The 18120-nt window shown below is 46.3% G+C and overlaps 2 protein-coding genes across 12 annotated transcripts in view; one reads left to right on the top strand and one right to left on the bottom strand.

The window, feature by feature from the left end:
• Positions 1 to 9163, top strand: part of COL4A6 (collagen type IV alpha 6 chain) — a 292245-nt gene extending 283082 nt beyond the window's left edge. For all 5 annotated transcript variants that reach the window (XM_025372175.1, XM_025372178.1, XM_025372177.1 and 2 more), the window contains 5 exons: positions 1487 to 1633; positions 2745 to 2861; positions 4132 to 4323; positions 5033 to 5319; positions 7514 to 9163. In XM_025372175.1, coding sequence (XP_025227960.1) covers positions 1487 to 1633; positions 2745 to 2861; positions 4132 to 4323; positions 5033 to 5319; positions 7514 to 7774 — 1004 coding nt within the window. In that variant the 3' untranslated portion in view covers positions 7775 to 9163. The remainder of the gene's footprint in view (positions 1 to 1486; positions 1634 to 2744; positions 2862 to 4131; positions 4324 to 5032; positions 5320 to 7513) is intronic.
• A 901-nt stretch (positions 9164 to 10064) lies between these two features.
• ATG4A (autophagy related 4A cysteine peptidase) overlaps positions 10065 to 18120 on the bottom strand; it is a 72922-nt gene continuing 64866 nt past the window's right edge. For all 7 annotated transcript variants that reach the window (XM_025372030.1, XM_025372028.1, XM_025372032.1 and 4 more), the window contains 4 exons: positions 14749 to 14894; positions 13186 to 13242; positions 11651 to 11759; positions 10065 to 11096 (listed from right to left, as the gene is read on the bottom strand). In XM_025372030.1, the coding sequence (XP_025227815.1) occupies positions 11026 to 11096; positions 11651 to 11759; positions 13186 to 13242; positions 14749 to 14894 (383 nt within the window). In that variant the 3' untranslated portion in view covers positions 10065 to 11025. The remainder of the gene's footprint in view (positions 11097 to 11650; positions 11760 to 13185; positions 13243 to 14748; positions 14895 to 18120) is intronic.

The raw sequence follows: 18120 nt of genomic DNA, 5'->3' as shown, positions 1-18120 counted from the left end.
ATTGCTCACCACGCCAAGAAAGCCTGGATGTCTAAAGCAGCTGGATCAAGCTACCCCAGGGAGGCAGTTTCTCTCCCTTGGGGATCCTTCAGCCTCTGTCACCTCCGAGGACTGAAGACCACTGCTGCCTTGCCACCATGGATCCTACTACTGACTGCCTCTCTCTGTGTTATCTCTGCATTAGTGGGCATTGGGTTTGCACTCAGATCACCACCCACCCGTTTGCTCAATTCAGAAATAAAGAACCATCTTTCGTATCCTTTCCCACCCTACTCACACACATGCAATCTATCAGCAAGCCCTGAGGCTTGTACCTCCTAAATGTGCCTTGCATCTGTTCACCTCGCAGTACCTCGGCTGCTACCCCCAGATCCAAGCCACCAATAGTTCTCATGCAGCACCCTTCCTCCCCCCACTCTAGCTATCACTTTTCCACATAGTGGCCAAAAAAAGCTTATAAAAACATAACTCATCCAGTGGCTTCCCATGGCATAGGAATGAACACTAACTGTGGCCCGCAAAGCCCTGTGTGATGCCTCCCTCTTCATCTTCATCACCAGCCCTTCCCCTTTGCTGCTCACTGTGCTCCTGCCATACTGGCCTCTTTCAGTTATCCAAAAACACCAAGTCCTGGCCTACCACAGGGCCTTTGCACATGCTACTTCTACTTCCCAGAGTGTACTTGCCCCTCTACTCTTTAAATAGCAAAGTCCTTCTAATGTTTTAATGGTCTCAGTTTAAATGCCATTGCTTGCAAAAGGCCACCAATCACTCTCTAAAACAGACGCCTCCACCCCATGCCACCCTCTACTCCCTCCCAGTGTCCCTGTGTTAGTCCTTTCCTCCACAACACTTCTCCCAACTTGCACTCAGATTAACAGTATTTGTCGAGTTAGGCATTATTCGTCTTTATCATCAGACCATAATCTCCATAAATATCTGTCATATTCATTGCTCTATCCCCAGAGCTACCAGGACCCTGGCATATAATAAGCACTGGGGAAATATTTGTTCCATGACTTACTAAGCAAATTATGCTATTAGAAAGGCAGCTGGCTGGCACTGGGTTCCTAAGCTGGGATGTCAACTGGGGTCAGAAGCATCCCCTCAGCCTCCTTGGCACTGTGTTCTAACCAGTGAGTAAACAAGCCACCCTGGTCCTGAAAGAAGACTCAGCTCACCATATTAGCAGCGAATGCTTCCTGACTGCCTGTCACCCATTGGGCCCAGTGTTGGGTCCCGAGGAGACAGGATGAATATGACCCAGTTCCTGCCCTCGTGGAGCTACCCAGCCACTGGGGAGAGAGATGGATAAAGAAGGCATTGTATAATATCACACAGTGCCATCCTGGAGATATCCAGATATCCTGTGGGGACAAACAAGGTAGAAAACGGTTGATTACAAGATAGTAAAGAAGGCGTCTAGGGCCCCACTCACCTCCCTCTGCCTCAGCCTGATGTTCTTATTTCCCCCACCTGCCCACAGGCTCTTCTGGCCCCCAAGGTGCTCCTGGACAAACACCAACTGCAGAAGCTGTCCAGGTTCCTCCTGGACCCTTGGGTCTACCAGGGATCGATGGCATCCCTGGCCTCACTGGGGACCCTGGGGCTCAAGGCCCTGTAGGCCTACAAGGTGAGGAGGGTGCCAGGGAAAGGAGAATTGTTGGGGAGTTGAGACAGCTTGGCTGAGAGACTGGCTTGGACATCCAGCTCCGAGGGTTTGTCTTCATCAAACATTGCCTCTGTTCCTTCACAAAGCTCCCAAGCATCCTGCTGGGGAGAAGAAGGGCCAGCAGGACCAGCAGGGTGGTTGTACTTGGTACTTGGCTTTAGAGGATGAGGGCAGAGCAAGGTTGCTACTCCAGACCACTCGCCCCTCTCTGATGTGTGGCAGAGAGATGGAGGGAGTGTGGTGGTGAATAAAGGGCCACACAAGGCAATGAAGAAAGTCCAAGGCTGGGGGACAGAAAACCTGGCCTCTAATTGGAGTAAGTTAGAAGTCTGTCTGGGTCTCGGCATCCTCATTTTTTCTTCTCCTTTTCCTTCTCTTCCTCCTCCTTCTCCTTCTCCTTTTCTTCTTCTTCTTCTTCCTCTTCCTCTTCCTTTTATTTATTTATTTTATTTTATTTTTGAGACGGAGTCTTGCTCTGTCACCCAGGCTGGAGTGCATTGGCGCCATCTCGCCTCACTGCAACTTCCACCTCTCGAATTCAAGTGATTCTCCCGCCTCAGCCTCCCAAATAGCAGGGACTACAGGTGCATGCCACCACACCCAGCTAATTTTTGTATTTTTAATAGAGACAAGGTTTCCTCATGTTGGCCAGGCTGGTCTCAAACTCCTGACTTACGGCAATCTGCCCGCTTCGGCCTCCCGGAGTGCTGGGATTACAGGCATGAGCCACTGCGCCCGGCCTCGGTGTCTTCATTTCTGATATGGGATGCTAGAAGTTGCCCTGCATAATTTCCAATGTTGCTGGGAGGATGAGAAGAAGGGAGGAGGAAGTGGGCATGAAGGGGCTCAGATAGGCTAAGTCGAGGGCACTGCCCCAGGGCAGAGATGCCTCCATGAACTAAGAACTAGCCCAGGCGGCTGCAGCCTTGATGTGCAGTGTGCATACCAAGTCGACAGCCAGTGCACCATCTCCTAGTGAGTCTTGGGCATGACACACAAATCCCCTTTCCTGGGGAAGGCACCTGAGGACCCTCTACATTGAGTACCCTCCTTTGGGCTTTCTCTCCTGCAGGCTCCAAAGGTTTACCTGGCATCCCCGGCAAAGATGGTCCCAGTGGGCTCCCAGGCCCACCTGGGGCTCTTGGTGATCCTGGTCTGCCTGGACTGCAAGGCCCTCCAGGATTTGAAGGTCTGGTGATGCCACATTAGGAGGTGGGGGCGGGGGCAGGGTCTGGGAGGGTTTGAGGCTAGTGGGTGAGTAAAACTTCAAGTCTGAAACTTAGTAAACCCAGTAGTAGCGATTGACACTCCTAAGATGCTCAAAAACTGGGCTCTAAGTCCATTCACTCCTCACTACCCTCTGAGCCTGTGAAGGGATACCCTACATTCTGGAAGGCAAAGGACTGTTCCAAATCCTTTTCTGGGCTCTCTTCTAGTGCTTAAAAGGTCTATCTTTATACTACAGATGGCCCCCTGCCCTTTACCTCCCCTTCCTCTTTTTTTTTTTTTTTTTTTGAGACGGAGTCTCGCTCTGTCGCCCAGGCTGGAGTGCAGTGGCACAATCTCCACTCACTGCAAGCTCCGCCTCCCGGGTTCACGCCATTCTCCTGCCTCAGCCTCCCGAGTAGCTGGGACTACAGGCACCCACCACCGCGCCCAGTTAATTTTTTGTATTTTTAGTAGAGACGGGGTTTCACCATGTTAGCCAGGATGGTCTCCATCTCCTGACCTCATGATCCGCCCGCCTCGGCTTCCCAAAGTGCTGGAATTACAGGCATGAGCCACCGCGCCCGGCCTGCCTTCCCTTTTCTACCCAGGGATTCTGACACACATGGGAGGGGGATGTTCAAGGAATAACAACACTTGAGATAAGGTGTGGCTGTCCGTATACCTCTTCTATTTATGTCCCACTTTACATTGGGGATGACAAATTAGTTGTCCTGACTAGAGAACAGTTCAGAGGCTCGGTGGGAAACTGTGGCAGTTGATTTGTCATATCTGTCATGGGCAGGAGAGGAGGGCAAGATTTTACCCTGCTAATCCTAACTCTGCTTTTAATGCCTCTGATTCAGCAGCTACATAGTTATCTCCTATGAGGGCCTGCAAGGCTGGACCTGAGAAGTATCCCTCTCCATACCCTAATCCCCACTCAGAGAGCCCCCAAGGCCAGGTGGCTATGGGAAGGAAGCCTAACAATGTGCTTTGAAAACTGGGGCCTCTGTAGCTGGATACATCTGAGATAGAGTTGTAGCTCTACCACTTACTAGCTGTAGGACATCCGAGCCTCAATTTCCTCATCTAAAAATTGGGGTGGTAATACCATTTTCCAGGGTCATCGTGAGGATTGAGTGAGAAAACATATGTGTATAACATGCCTTGCACAATGCGTGGCACAATGTGAGTAGCTGATGTTATCATTAGCTGCACCACACTCACCTTTTATGCTCTGTCTCTCTCAGGAGCTCCAGGGCAGCAAGGCCCCTTCGGGATGCCTGGAATGCCTGGCCAGAGCGCGAGAGTGGGCTACACGTTGGTAAAGCACAGCCAGTCGGAACAGGTGCCCCTGTGTCCCATCGGGATGAGCCAGCTATGGGTGGGGTACAGCTTACTGTTCGTGGAGGGGCAAGAGAAAGCCCATAACCAGGACCTGGGTAGGTACCAGCTCTGACAGTCAGCCCTGGTCACTTGTCCCCACAAACACCAACAGCCAACCCCTCTCTTCTCCCAGCCCTTTCTAGGTCCACTGTTGTGTAATGAGTTACAAGCATCAGCTCTGGAGTCAGGTGGATCTGGGTTCAAATCCTGACTCTATCACTTACTAGCTGTGTACACTGCATTAGTTATTCAACCTCTCTAGGCTTTGGCTTCCTCCTTAATGGAACAAAGCTAACTCTAGTACCTATCACACAGGTTGGTGGAAAGATCGCATGAATCAATCACCCAATGTAAAATGCTTAGAGCAACATTTGGCATTTAAGCATCCATTAAATATTAGCAATTAGTAGTAGTAACAATAATAATATGACCTGCAGGGCAGTGATGATTACCTGAGAATGAATTGTGTTGTCTGCAGGTGTGCTAAATCTTAAACACAGACTCAGTCTATTAAGCGCTGTTTCTTTCAAAGCAGATTAGGGCAGAATTATACAGCTTATAAAAAGATTCTTGTTATCAAATTTCCCTGGTGCATTTAAAATAGAATTTGATCAACACACTTCAGTGCGTGTACAATGTTACAGGATTGGAAGGAGAGCGCTGCCTCAGTCTGGTGCAAGTGGTTGGATGTAAACCCAAACCACTGTCTCGTCAAAGCCCCTCAGCCAGACCTTCCCTGCCCTTGCCCATTTTCTCTCCTTCCAGGCTTTGCTGGCTCCTGTCTGCCCCGCTTCAGCACCATGCCCTTCATCTACTGCAATATCAACGAGGTGTGCCACTATGCCAGGCGCAATGATAAATCCTACTGGCTCTCCACTACTGCCCCTATCCCCATGATGCCCGTCAGCCAGACCCAGATTCCCCAGTATATCAGCCGCTGCTCTGTGTGTGAGGCACCCTCGCAAGCCATTGCTGTGCACAGCCAGGACATCACCATCCCGCAGTGCCCCCTGGGCTGGCGCAGCCTCTGGATTGGGTACTCCTTCCTCATGGTAAGGTCCTGCACTGTCCCCTCCCCCAGTTGGAGGCAAAGGGCCCCTTGGACTGGTTTCCAGGCTCAAGGGACACCAGGTAGAAAGCATAGAGTTTGAAAAGAAGAGAAATGCTTGGACTGGGCTTGGCTAAAGAATGGAGAACCCAGTTCTGCATGAATGGCAGGTAGTTATGAGTGTAGGGGAAAGACAGCAGTTTGCACCCAGTGGTTCAGGGGCTAGAATATCTGTGAGTCACAGGTCAGTGCCCCGCCATCTCCATGCCTGCTTCAGTTATGCCACACCCAAGAGAAGAGCAAAACACACTATGACCTGAGAGGACAGTGAGGGAGAGGCTGTCACCACTCGGGGCCAGGACACAGTCTCACTAATCAGCCCAGCCATGGTACTGTCCCCTCTTCTGTCCACCCTCCCAGATCCCTCTGGCCTCGGCCATCTCCTCCCAAAAGGCTTTGATGAGTGCATGCTGTGTTTATATGTCCTTGCTGGTATTTTTGAGGTCTCTCCATTTCGGAGGGAAGGCAGCGGCCACCGTGCTGTGTGTCTTGCTAAGAAAAAGAATAATCTGCAGGCCCAAAGAGGCATCACATCCCTTACATAATATCCTCTGAATACCTGGGGATGGAAATAAAAGGTCAGGTTTAGGGTCAGGACATCCCCCAGGGAAAACCACTGTGGCACCCATTGAAGTACTCTGCCTTGCCAGAGCTTCTCTGTTGAATTGCCAAGGGTGAGATGGTGAGAGTGTCTTTAAAAAACGACCAAAGCTGCAGGCTCCCTAACATTAGCGTACCTACCCAGAGAAAGGTACTTTCCCTTGTTATGCTCTGTCTTTGGACATTGGATAGTTTATCCCAATGTAATACAGAACCACCTCACCTGTCCTTCTGTCCTGTCCACCACCCTGACCAGGAAATAAGAAGAGGCCCCTGAGCTTCCACAGGAAATGGTACAAACGCTGTGTACTAAAGCTCATGTGCTCTGCTTATGGGAGGGCTCTTAGCCCTTATTCAGAATCTCTTTACTCTTCCTTTACACATTAATTCTAACCTACTAGAATATTATTCCTGAAGATATGTAAGGGTGAGAAGTTGGACTCCCTAGCAAGGCATGCTGAAGCAATGAGACATACCTATTAAAAAGAAGAAAATCATTCAAAGGAGGCCCAAGAGTTCTATGGGCTGTACCCCTTGGTATGGGGCTCTTGCATAATCATCCCCCACAAAAACTGACATTCACAATGATGAGCCTGATTCATCTGCAAAGTTTCAAATAACCTAGTGTCTGCTACTCAGTAAAGCAGGAAAATGTGTTGTGCGTTTTAGAAAGTTTTTGATTCTCAGGGTCAAAATGAGGAAAATTTTGATGCTGCAGTTGTCAGGAGAGGTCACCTGAAGGTCCCATGGAGACTCTCACTTTTGCAAAGTTCTGCAAAGTAAGGAGTCCCTGTGTGCCAACTTGGGCATTTGTCCCATTGGCCACTTTCTGACACGGCTGTGTATTAGGCCTCTTCCCTATCTCCTTGTGGTCCAGATGATAGCCCAGCTAAAGTGAAGGGAGAGAGGCAGGAGTGTGGAGAGACTGAAGCTGCCGTCTATGGGAATAGTAACTGAAGACCACCAGTTCATGTGTAGCCCTGAAACTGAATTCTGAGGGAGCCCTCCGAGGTGAGGGCCGGGACATTTGGGCCAAATACAACAAATTAAGGAAAACTTCAGTAGTGTTTTGGACTGTCCCTCTTTCCCTTCTTAGAGTACAGTGCACGGTTGAGAGAGGGCTCTGAGAACTGCAGTCCAGAAGCCTATTGAATTTTCCTTCACTCAGCCTTTCTCAGATCCATTTGTCGGTGGAAATTTTGCAAGGGGGTACCTAACACACCTCTGAACCCAGTGGGACAGTAGCAGTTTGGGAATTACTGCTTGACATGTAGTCATTGCCCACATAATGGGTTGGGGGGGCACTAGGGAGCTTGGAGGGGGGCACTCTTGGCCCTGAAAGCTGCTATCAGGGAGGACAAGCAGCCCCTGCCCCTAAAACACAGCTCTTGGTATGCTGGCTTGAAGTGGGGGCTGAGACAAAGAACCAGGGTTTAGGAATGAAGCTCATATGCCTCCTGTAGAAGCGGAGCACCCCTCCCTCCCCACACCAACCCTTGGCAGGCACAGCTCACGCACGAATCTCCTGTCTGTTTCAGCACACTGCCGCTGGTGCCGAGGGTGGAGGCCAGTCCCTGGTCTCACCTGGCTCCTGCCTAGAGGACTTTCGGGCCACCCCTTTCATTGAGTGCAGTGGTGCCCGAGGCACCTGCCACTACTTTGCAAACAAATACAGTTTCTGGTTGACCACAGTGGAGGAGAGGCAGCAGTTTGGGGAGTTGCCTGTGTCTGAAACGCTGAAAGCTGGGCAGCTCCACACTCGAGTCAGTCGCTGCCAGGTGTGTATGAAAAGCCTGTAGGGTGGCACCTGCCACTCTGCCCCTTGCCCTCCCCTACCCCTCACAACAGTCACCTCACAAACCTGAATGGTGTGAAGAAGGAAGGCCTGAGCCCCTTTGCCTATCTGTCAAGTTGTACATTGGAGTCTCATTTGGGCTAGACTACGGGACACTCGTCACCCCAGCCCTCGGGTCCAGAGAGATGAGCCCACCCTGCTGAGATCTGCTGTCCCGTTTCCGTCAAGCTGGTGCTACTGTTTGATTTGGATGATTGTGTGACTATTCATGGCTACCTCAGAAAGATTTGATGGGCCACCACTGCTCGCTTTCTCCTCACTGTCTTGATCGAAAAGCTCTCCCTAATCGCTAATCAGTCATTTCTTCATGTACAGAGGTCAGCACACATTATTTGGCTTCAACCAGAACCCAGTGTTTCCACACTTAAATTATCTAAGCGAATATTCATGGATGGCTCAAGTCTGTACAGGGCAAGTCCTCACTGTTCAAGGAGGCCCACTGTGTCTAGGCAGGCAAGAGAATTGAAATGAGGTGCCACCCAGTAGCCCAGGGTGAGCTTTAGCTCTCTCTAGAATGAGCAAGACTGGGCCCCATATGGCTTAGGGAGGCTTGAAGTCCAGCTGCTGGGTTGGGGGTGGTGGTCATTAATGGCATATGGTCCTAGACAAACCGTTTCCTCCTTGCCGGCTCCCCCTCCAGCCAGAGACAGAGGACTTGGCCTGGTCCAAAGTAGAGCAGAGGATGCAACAAATGTGGCCAAGCCTATCAAAGGGAATGAGAATGACAGCCTTTTTTCCTGGGCCAGGAGTAGAGGTGTGGGTGGGTAAGGATGTGTGAATTTTGCTTTTGACTCCAGGAACACAAAGGTAAATCCCACATCCCAGTTTCTCAGAAGTCCCTGTTTACTCCAAATGCCATCCAGATGTGTGCAATGTGGCAAATTGAAGGTGCACAGTGTTGGTTTCCTTATATTCTGAGGATGTTAAAGACTTTCTGCTAAATGGTTGCCCAATTGCTCTTTCACAGGTAGCCTATTAAACTATTTTAATATGTTTTTTTAAACCTCATAAAAATCTAGCACACTCTTCTCTTGAGCAGTTAGCAGACCTGAAGCAAGCCTGAATTGGCTATGCAGTACACTGTATTCTGTTTGGGGGAATTTGTTTTAGCCATTTTCTTTAATTACCAGTTTCCCAGAACACTCTTAGCTATGTTGACATGAGGCAATTTCTTCCAGGTGATTCTGTTTCCTTAAGTATTATATAAACTGTGCCAATACAGACAAAGCATAATGAGTATAATCTGAATTATTATTATCTTCACCTCCTGAGTAATAAGCATGATGTCAGTTTTGTACATAGCAAATAAAATAAATGAAATCGGAACATGTGACTCTTTATTGATGCTCTTTTATGAAAACTTTTCTAATGTCCATCTCACTGCAATTTATGAGTCCCTCTCAGAGCCTGAGAGATTTCTGTTACTGCCAAGTCGAACTCTATAAAAAAACACTGAGGCAGGAAAAAATTTGAAGATGATCAAAGTCAAAGGGCTGAAACAGTCCTCTAACGGTCAACAAACCCATTAGATGCTTCAAGATAAGCCTATGCCTGCTTTTATCCCTGTCACATGCTAGAGTTCAACATATCAAAGCATGATGTAGGTTGATAAAAATAAATTTTTTGAATTAAAAAAAGAGTTCAAGAAAGGCATTTTCATACTTCTGCAGCCTTAGGATCATTTGTAGATAAAATAAAAGAGAATGTTGGAGTCATTAAAAACAAATCCGAGCTCTGTGTGTGTGTGTGTGCATATATTTATATATGCATAAAATACATCCTCTGGGAGGATAAACAAGAAGTTAATACCATTGGGAATTTTCAAGGGAGGAACTGACCTATCAGAGAGAGAGTCAAGTCACTGAATATAATTTTATATCTTTTGAATTTTGAACCATTGGAATATACTGGGGAAAAAAGAAAAACGTGGAATCTAAGGAAACAAGTGAATTGGTTTGGTGCTAGCTTCCAGTTGTTGGCCTTCCTCAGGACTTGATTAAGGATTGGGGTGAAATGCAGGCAAGTTAAGGGAGCAAGGAAAGGAAAATGGGAAGATATGGCTGGGGCTTGAGGTTCATCCTCACAGGAAAGTGGTTAGCAAAGCTAATTTGATGAATACATGCTTTAAAACCTATTATGTTGCTATTCCTCAAATGGTTTGGAATTGTATATGATGCACAGATTAAGTGTGTAATTTACCACATGAACAATTCTAAATATGGCTGTCAACCAAGTAGGGTTTTTCAAACACAATTTATTTTTAATTTACCAAACAAAAATCAACAATTTAAGTCACTGATTGGCAAGCTACAGCCTGCAGGCCAAACCCAGCCCTCCACCTGTTTTTGTAAATAAAGTTTTCTTGGATTACAGCCACACTCATTTACGTGCATATTGTCTATCGCTGCTTTTGCATGTCAACAGCAGAGTTGAGTAGATGTGACAAAGGCCACATGGCCTGCAAAGCCCAAAATATTTACCGTCTGGCCCTTTACAGAAAAAGTTTGCTGACCCCTGATTTAAGTGATCATGATTTAAGGACAGGGTGACATCTGACAAAAGTATCAGTAAGAATGGGGACAGTGACCCATTAAATAGTAAGTTTCCCGCAAATAGGAGGGAGATCTAGCAGTGTACATTTGACATCGTTTCTTTGACAAACATTTTGATATAAATTATAATTACTTAAACTACACAATCAAATAATTTAACAAGAACCTTTTCCTCCCTGATTCAGTCACTTTATTATTTGAGCAAGAGAACAGATTGCTTCTTAGTATTTAGTCCCAAAGAGGTCACATCTGAAAGGATGAAGAAGAACAGCTTAACCATCTTTTATTTGCTGGTGCTTGAAGCAAGCTGAGAGTTGCTGTCTGTCTTCTAGATGTCCATTTCCTCATTGCAGCAGCTGAAGACTTGCTGTAGCCATGTAAGACAAGCTGGGAAGCAATGAACTCCTTCTCATCTGTCTGCTCCTAGGCTCCATGATTGTTCTATTTCTTTCCAGGGAAGGGTTACTGTCATTTGTTTTGTCTTGTTTTTCTGAGAAACAGTGATTGGCTCAGTCATGATTGCTATTGAGTTTGTATGCTATTGGCATATAGGCACTTGCTGACTAGAAAAGTTTTCTGTAATAAGTTCATGTTTTTATGGTGCCAGATGGAAGACAGACCTTCAAGTTGAGTTCCCAGGATTCTACACACTCAGAATCTCAAAATCTTCCTCCAGATCAAACTCCTCCAGTTGCTCAGTAGAGTCAATGAATTCTATCAGAATATGGAAATGAGTAAGAAGAAAAGCTTGACACTTGGGTTGAAGTGGTCAATCAATACATTACTCAGTAGTTAAGACTATGCATTTTTAATTGCTTTACTAAAGAAAGACTTGTGTGGAGGAGACTTACAATTAGAACTACTGCCAAGTATTAGAATTCTCTATAAAGACTCAAAATAGCCAGACTTGTTAAATAAACCTAACGACGGTGATGTGGCCAAGGCTCTGCAAGCCCTTCAAGATACCTTTGAATTATCGATGGCCTCAATTTGCTATCCTGAACCAGACCCTGAAAAAGCAATCCTAGTCATCTTGATTTTGCATGGAACTTTTGCAACGAGCTCATTTTCTTCTTTTATCATTCTTTGAAATTGGTAAATATCAGCTCATCTGAAGATTAAAATAATCGGAAGCACCATTTTTTGATCACTCCAGCTGAGTAGAAATTTTACTGTCCACAGAAAGCATGGGCCACAATTCCTTCTTTCTCATAAAACAATTGCTATACATGGGTCTTCTAGCTGAGAGCCACTGAACAACAGCTTACCTGCCCCAGTAGTTGTCACTTCTGGCTTGGCTGGAGGTACAAAGGGAGGCCAGTGTGATGGATGTTTCTGAACTAATTCAAACATCCTTAAATTCTCCTTCAGAATTTCCTGGGGAGATACCGAAACAGTTTTAAATACTGCAGAGTCACATTTCTAATTGGCAATCTTTGACCCCAAATCCTGAGACAGTGGTCTGCTGGTTGCCAGGTGAAAATAGGGGCCTAGAAAATACATGCATCCTCTACTTGAACCATCGGAAGACCCAGCCATCTTCAATTCTAGATACTGTTTGGCCAGGAAGGAAGGACATTGCGGGGAGTATCTGATGAAGGCCAGCACTCACTGCCTATTCTCCATCATGAGGCATAGTTCCTGTGCCAGATGCATGGGTCCAGCTCACTTTAGGGGTGAGATGTTCCTGAAGCATTGGCTCCAAAGAAATGTCAGTTAGTCAAATTAAATCTGTCCCAAGAGACTATTGCTACATATTGGCATGGTTTCAGTGGCAGTCCAACATGTATGGTATATATCCTAATTTAAATGGCATAGTCTTAGCTGGGCGCGGTGGCTCATGCCTGTAATCCCAGCACTTTGGAAGGCCGAGGTGGGCAGATCACCTGTGGTCAGGAGTTTGAGACCAACCTGGCCAATGTGGTGAAACCCTGTCTCTACTAAAAATACAAAAATTAGGCCGGGCGCGGTGGCTCACACTTGTAACCCCAGCACTTTGGGAGGCCGAGGCGGGCAGATCACGAGGTCAGGAGATCAAGATCATCCTAGCAAACATAGTGAAACCCCGTCTCTACTAAAAATACAAAAAATTAGCCGGGTGTGGTGGCGGGTGCCTGTAGTCCCAGCTACTCCAGAGGCTGAGGCAGGAGAATGGCGTGAACCTGGGAGGTGGAGCTTGCAGTGAGCGGAGATCATGCCACTGCACTGTAGCCTGGGTGACAGAGCGAGACTTTGTCTCAAAAAAAAAAAAATTAGCTGGGTGTGGTGGTAGGCGCCTGTAATCCCAGCTACTCGGGAGGCTGAGGGAGGAGAATCGCTTGAACCTGGGAGACGGAGGTTGCCGTGCGCCCAGATCCCGCCACCACACTCCAGCCTGGGTGACAGAGCGAGACGTTGTCTCAAAAAATAATAATAATAAAATAAAATAAAAGGCATAGTCTTACCAGAAAATTCTCATTCCACCTTTAAATGTGACATAAATACAGCTTTGCTGCATTCTAAAATGTAAGTATTGCCTTTAGAAAATAATTCTCTATTAATGAGATAAAACATTAAGTTTCATCACCAAAAATATCACTCCCTTGACATGCTAAGGATACTTCAAACCAAAATTTTTGTTCAGTTCCCCCAAAGTTATGCACAATTCCCCACACCTTAATAGTTTCTTTGTTGCCTTAGTTTCTTTCTCTTGCAGTAAAGTCGTATCAGAGTAGGATTTTTGTTTTACTATGAAAAACAATCTTGAAAAGGAATAAAATTGAGTGACTTCATTTTTCAGACTAAGAAAAACATATAGCTTTACCTTCTGAACAAGGCTACACCAGTTATCAAAGTCTTTTTCTTCTTTGCAGAAAAATCCCTTAGGGAAAAGCAAAAGAACACAACTTAGAATTATCCTTGGTATTGCACAATGGAGCTGTTGGCCCAGAATTAGGATGTGGGCCAGTCTCTGTGGATGTGACTTCCCAGCAATAAAGGAGGAAGACTGCCTGGGCTTCTCTCTCTCCTAACTCATTCCCTTACCCAGACATACACATTACTCTCTCAAGTCTTGATCTCATTCTCACCCTTGCTCTCTGTCCCTTTCCCTCTTTCCTCATGCTGTGAGATATTTTAACTTGAAGATCATCTTCAAAGTGTAGGGTTAATTCCATTACTTTCAGTGTACAAAAATACACATCTCCAAAGAACATTCAATTAAGCCAACAAACAAAAGCCAAATAGTACTTTTAGCTAGAGGCAATACTTAAGAAGCTGGCATTGACTTTCAGGAAGTTATCTATGAGAATAGAGTGAACCACCAGTCTGCGCTTTCTCAACCTCAAAGCCATCCCAGAGTAGTGAAAGAATGGTTCACAAGAGGAGGACTCGCAGCTCTTGGTCACTGGTATACTGACAATTGGATTAAACTGGAGGAGAGGATGCAGACAGGCCTCAGAACCACTGGCTACTTCACAGGCAGATGCCCCTTCAGTGTGTGTAGACACCAATCATACTTCTGGCGGAAAACCCTGCAGCTTCCTAGATTGTGTGCACCCAGGGCATCTTGCTCCCTTATCTCTCCCTAGTGATATCCCATCTTCCTCCCTGTGCCTGGGTAGCAATAATTTGAGGACAAGAAGGAAACGGGGGAAAGATGATGATAATTAACATTTACAGAATGCTTACAATGTGCCAGGCCCAGTGCTAAGTGCCTTACATGCACTGCACCTCATACAGTCCCATAAGGAAGGAACTATTGTTTTCCTCATGTTAGAGATGAGAAGACCGAGGCTCAGAAAGATTCACTCCTCCTAAGTGTGTAGTTAGTGATATGGTTTGGCTGTGTCCTAACCCAAATCTCATCTTGAATTGTAATAATCCCCATGTGTCAAGGGTGGGACCAGGTAGAGATAACTGAATCATGGGGGTGGTTTCCCCCATACCGTCCTTGTGGTAGTGAATAAGGCTCATGAGATCTGATGGTTTTATAAATGGGAGTTTCCCTGCATAAGCTCTCTTGCCTGCCATCATGTAAGACACCCCTTTGCTCTTCCTTCATCTTCCACCATGATTGGGAGGCCTCCCCAGCCATGTGGAACCGTGAGTCAACTAAACGTCTTTCCTTTATAAATTACCCAGCCTCAGGTATGTCTTTATTAGCAGTGGGAGAACAGACTAATACAGTTAGTAAGAGGCAGAGCCAAGATTCCAACTGGAGCAGTTTGGCTTCAGGGTCCATTCCTTCCCCACTATATTCTACTGCCTCTAATGCAGATAGTGAGCAAACATACTCTTGCCTCCCTACCTAGCAATCTGGATAACTCCCAGGGAACCAATCTGTACACATCGTATCTCCTGGCCCACTCAACCTACGAATACCCACCAGTGCAACTGAAGGATCCAGGTTCAGGATGTTCATTCGCTGTGGGGACTGCAGGCAATGGAAAGTCTGGTCATTAACCGTTCCATTCTCTTCAGTGTCGACAAAGGTCTGGGTTGTGTGAGGGTCCAAGAAGATGAGCTCATCACCTGTTTTGAAGGAGATATGCTTAACCTTCAAAGGACTACCGGTCCTGGCCCCACTGCTGTCGTTGGGAGAAGGCACTCTGGTTCTCTTAACCCCTCCCTTGGTGACAATGAGAATGGAATGACAGAAAGCCTGAAGCCAGGGTGAGCATGATTAAAGGAAGCCACTTGCGCCCAAATCTGATCATTCAATGAGAAGACATGCCCTACCATTTACATCTCCTCAAAGTCCAAGTCCAAAATGGAAAGTGACAGGTTTGAGAAAATGTGGGAATGAGAGACCACAGATGGCATGGCAGGCTCTGTGAGCAGCAGTAACAAAGAGGTGGTAGATGGGGTCACCAGGTCATGGGCCCAGGTACCATCAGGGAGCTTTCTGCCTCTTTTGACATTGGAAAGCATCTCAGGCTAGACCGCTGGTTCTTAGCCCCACGCTCAGAGAGCACCTCTGGTAAGGGAGGAGGTCCTGACCTTCAAAAGAAATGCTGACTTTTTATGGAATGGAAATGCTGACTCTTTATGGATGAGAAACCAGTGAGCTGACTTCGGGTCCTGATTAGCTAGCAAGCTAGTACTTATTAGCAAGTTAGTAAGTTTCTGTTAGAAAGCACTGCCTTCGTCACATTAACATCAGTACAGATACCGCTCACTTGGAAAATGCACTTTGAGATGACTGACCTTGACACAAGAGATATAGTCTATGCTTCATTAAATTGAAAAAGTCTAGGCCCAAAATGACATGGGAGGAGTTTAGGATAATAAAATTTCTGCTTTGACCTGATATTCAAAGGGCCGAGGGTCCCTCTACTGTTCATCAGCCACAGGCTGAGGAGGCAAAAGTGCCTACGAGGTACCCCAGCCTCGCTGTTGGGGCCTGAAGGCCATCTGGTTCTCTGTATGCTCGGCTACATCAGGCGAGCAAGGAGAGATCTACCTGCTGCCAAAGACTGGGGTAGGGAAGGATGCCCCAAAGACTCCCTCCGAAATGGTATCCAGGATTGTGTTGGGCACATCCACATGTTTCTGTTGGCAAAGAATATGTTTGTTTCTGAAGTCTCTTGAAAGGTTTAACATTTTTCTATCATAAGCCAAGGACAAACCACTTAATTCACTCTGTCTTAATTTTCTTGTTTTTAAACTAGGGTCATTGGGCCTGTTCTACTTGCCTCATGGTATATTACAAGGACCAGAAGATTTCACCTCTGTGAAATGCTTAAAACACAACACAAATAGAAAGTGGCGGGCGCGGTGGCTCAAGCCTGTAATCCCAGCACTTTGGGAGGCCGAGGCGGGTGGATCACGAGGTCAGGAGATCGAGACCATCCTGGCTAACATGGTGAAACCCCGTCTCTACTAAAAATACAAAAAAAACTAGCCGGGCGTGGTGGCGGGCGCCTGTAGTCCCAGCTACTCGGAGGCTGAGGCAGGAGAATGGCGTGAACCTGGGAGGCGGAGCTTGCAGTGAGCCGAGATCGCGCCACTGTACTCCAGCCTGGGTGACACAGCGCAAGACTCCGTCTCAAAAAAAAAAAAAAAAAAAAAAAAAAAAAGAAAGTGGCCAGAGAATTATTTTACTGCAAATCAACAGTATTTCCCTACAAATGTATGGTTAAGAGTATATAGAAATCAATCCCCCCATATGATTTGCTTTATGAAAGTCAAGGTAGATATTTTTCCCCTAGACCACAGGTAGGCAAGATCAGTGATATCGAAAAAGCCACAGATTACACTAAAGAGCAACCAAGATGGCTAGAAGGAAGCCTACCCAAGACCACAGAAAGGTCTGAGGGAAAGGAAGTTGTAGGCAAGAAAATAGAAAGCCAAAACAGGTTTAGAACTGAGTCATCTGCTGGGATGTTTGGAGTTAAGGTGTTGGGAATAATAACATCTTCTCTGACTCTGACTTGGACCTTTTCCCATGGGTGGTATGTCTGTGTGTGTGGATGTGCATGGAGTGGAGCTTTACGAGCTGCGTCTTTTTTTTTTTTTTTTTTCGAGACAGGGTCTCCCCTCTGTGTGCTGGTTAATACTGAGTATCAACTTGACTGGATTGAAGGATGCAAAGTATTGATCCCAGGTGTGTCTGCAAGGGTGTTGCCAAAGGAGATTAACATTTGAGTCAGTGGGCTGGGAAAGGCAGACCCGTCCTTAATCTGGGTGGGCACAATCTAACCAGATGCCAGGGTGGCAGGCAGAAAAATGTGAAAAAGAGAGACGGCCCTAGCCTCCTAGCCTACATCTTTCTCCCATGCTGGATGCTTCCTGCCCTCAAACATTGGACTCCAAGTTCTTCAGTTTTAGAACTCAGACTGGCTGTCCTTCCTCCTCAGCCTGCAGATGGTCTATTGTGGGACCTTGTGATCATGTGAGTTAATACTTAATAAACTCATATATGTATATATATACAGTATTATATAAATGGAATATATATATTATATAAATGGTTATATATTTTATATATATATATATATATTCCATTAGTTCTGTCCCTCTAGAGAATCCTGACTGATACAGATTTTGGTACCAGGAGTTGTTCTAGAGGAACAGAATATTAGGATGGAGTTCTTTCATTGGTTTTGGGGTTTCTGGAGTTGGCTAGTTAATATGATTAGACCCAAAAATGCTAAGGACTCTACTTCTAATAGTATAGGGAATACTGATAGTCCTTGGTGTGGACTGTTTAGATAGTTATGCAAAATAATGCATTTGACACACCTGAATCATCGCTCATGAGAGGCAAGGAGTTCAGTGACTATACAAAATACAATTGACCATACGTGGAAAGCCAAGGAACATAATGAAGCTGGTTGGTTGCTCCTAAGTTCAGTGGACAAAGTGATGAAAGAAAATGAACTCAGGGATTCTAACTCCAGGCTTCAGAAGCAGATATTCAACCTAAAATCTGCTAAGATTGCCCTAAGTGAGAGTCTTATCTCCTGTAGAGAAAGAGCTGAAATTGTGGAAAAACAGACACAAGCTCTTATCATGCGAGTGGCTGGCCTGCAACAAAAGATGCATGCACAGCCTCGCCAGGTGTCTACTGTTTAAAGTGAGGGCATTGATTGGAAAAGAATGGGACCCTGCAACTTGGAATGGGAATGTGTGGGTGGACCCTGATGAAGCTGGGGACACTGAGTTTGTAAACTCTGATGAACTTTTTTTGCCAGAAGAAACAGCTTCCCCATCTCCAGTAGTGGCAACATCCCCTCCCTGACCCATGCTGTCATCA

This window comes from Theropithecus gelada, chromosome X (genome assembly GCF_003255815.1).
Source record: "Theropithecus gelada isolate Dixy chromosome X, Tgel_1.0, whole genome shotgun sequence".
Classification (NCBI taxonomy): domain Eukaryota; kingdom Metazoa; phylum Chordata; class Mammalia; order Primates; family Cercopithecidae; genus Theropithecus; species Theropithecus gelada.
This window is presented reverse-complemented; position numbering and strand designations above follow the sequence as displayed.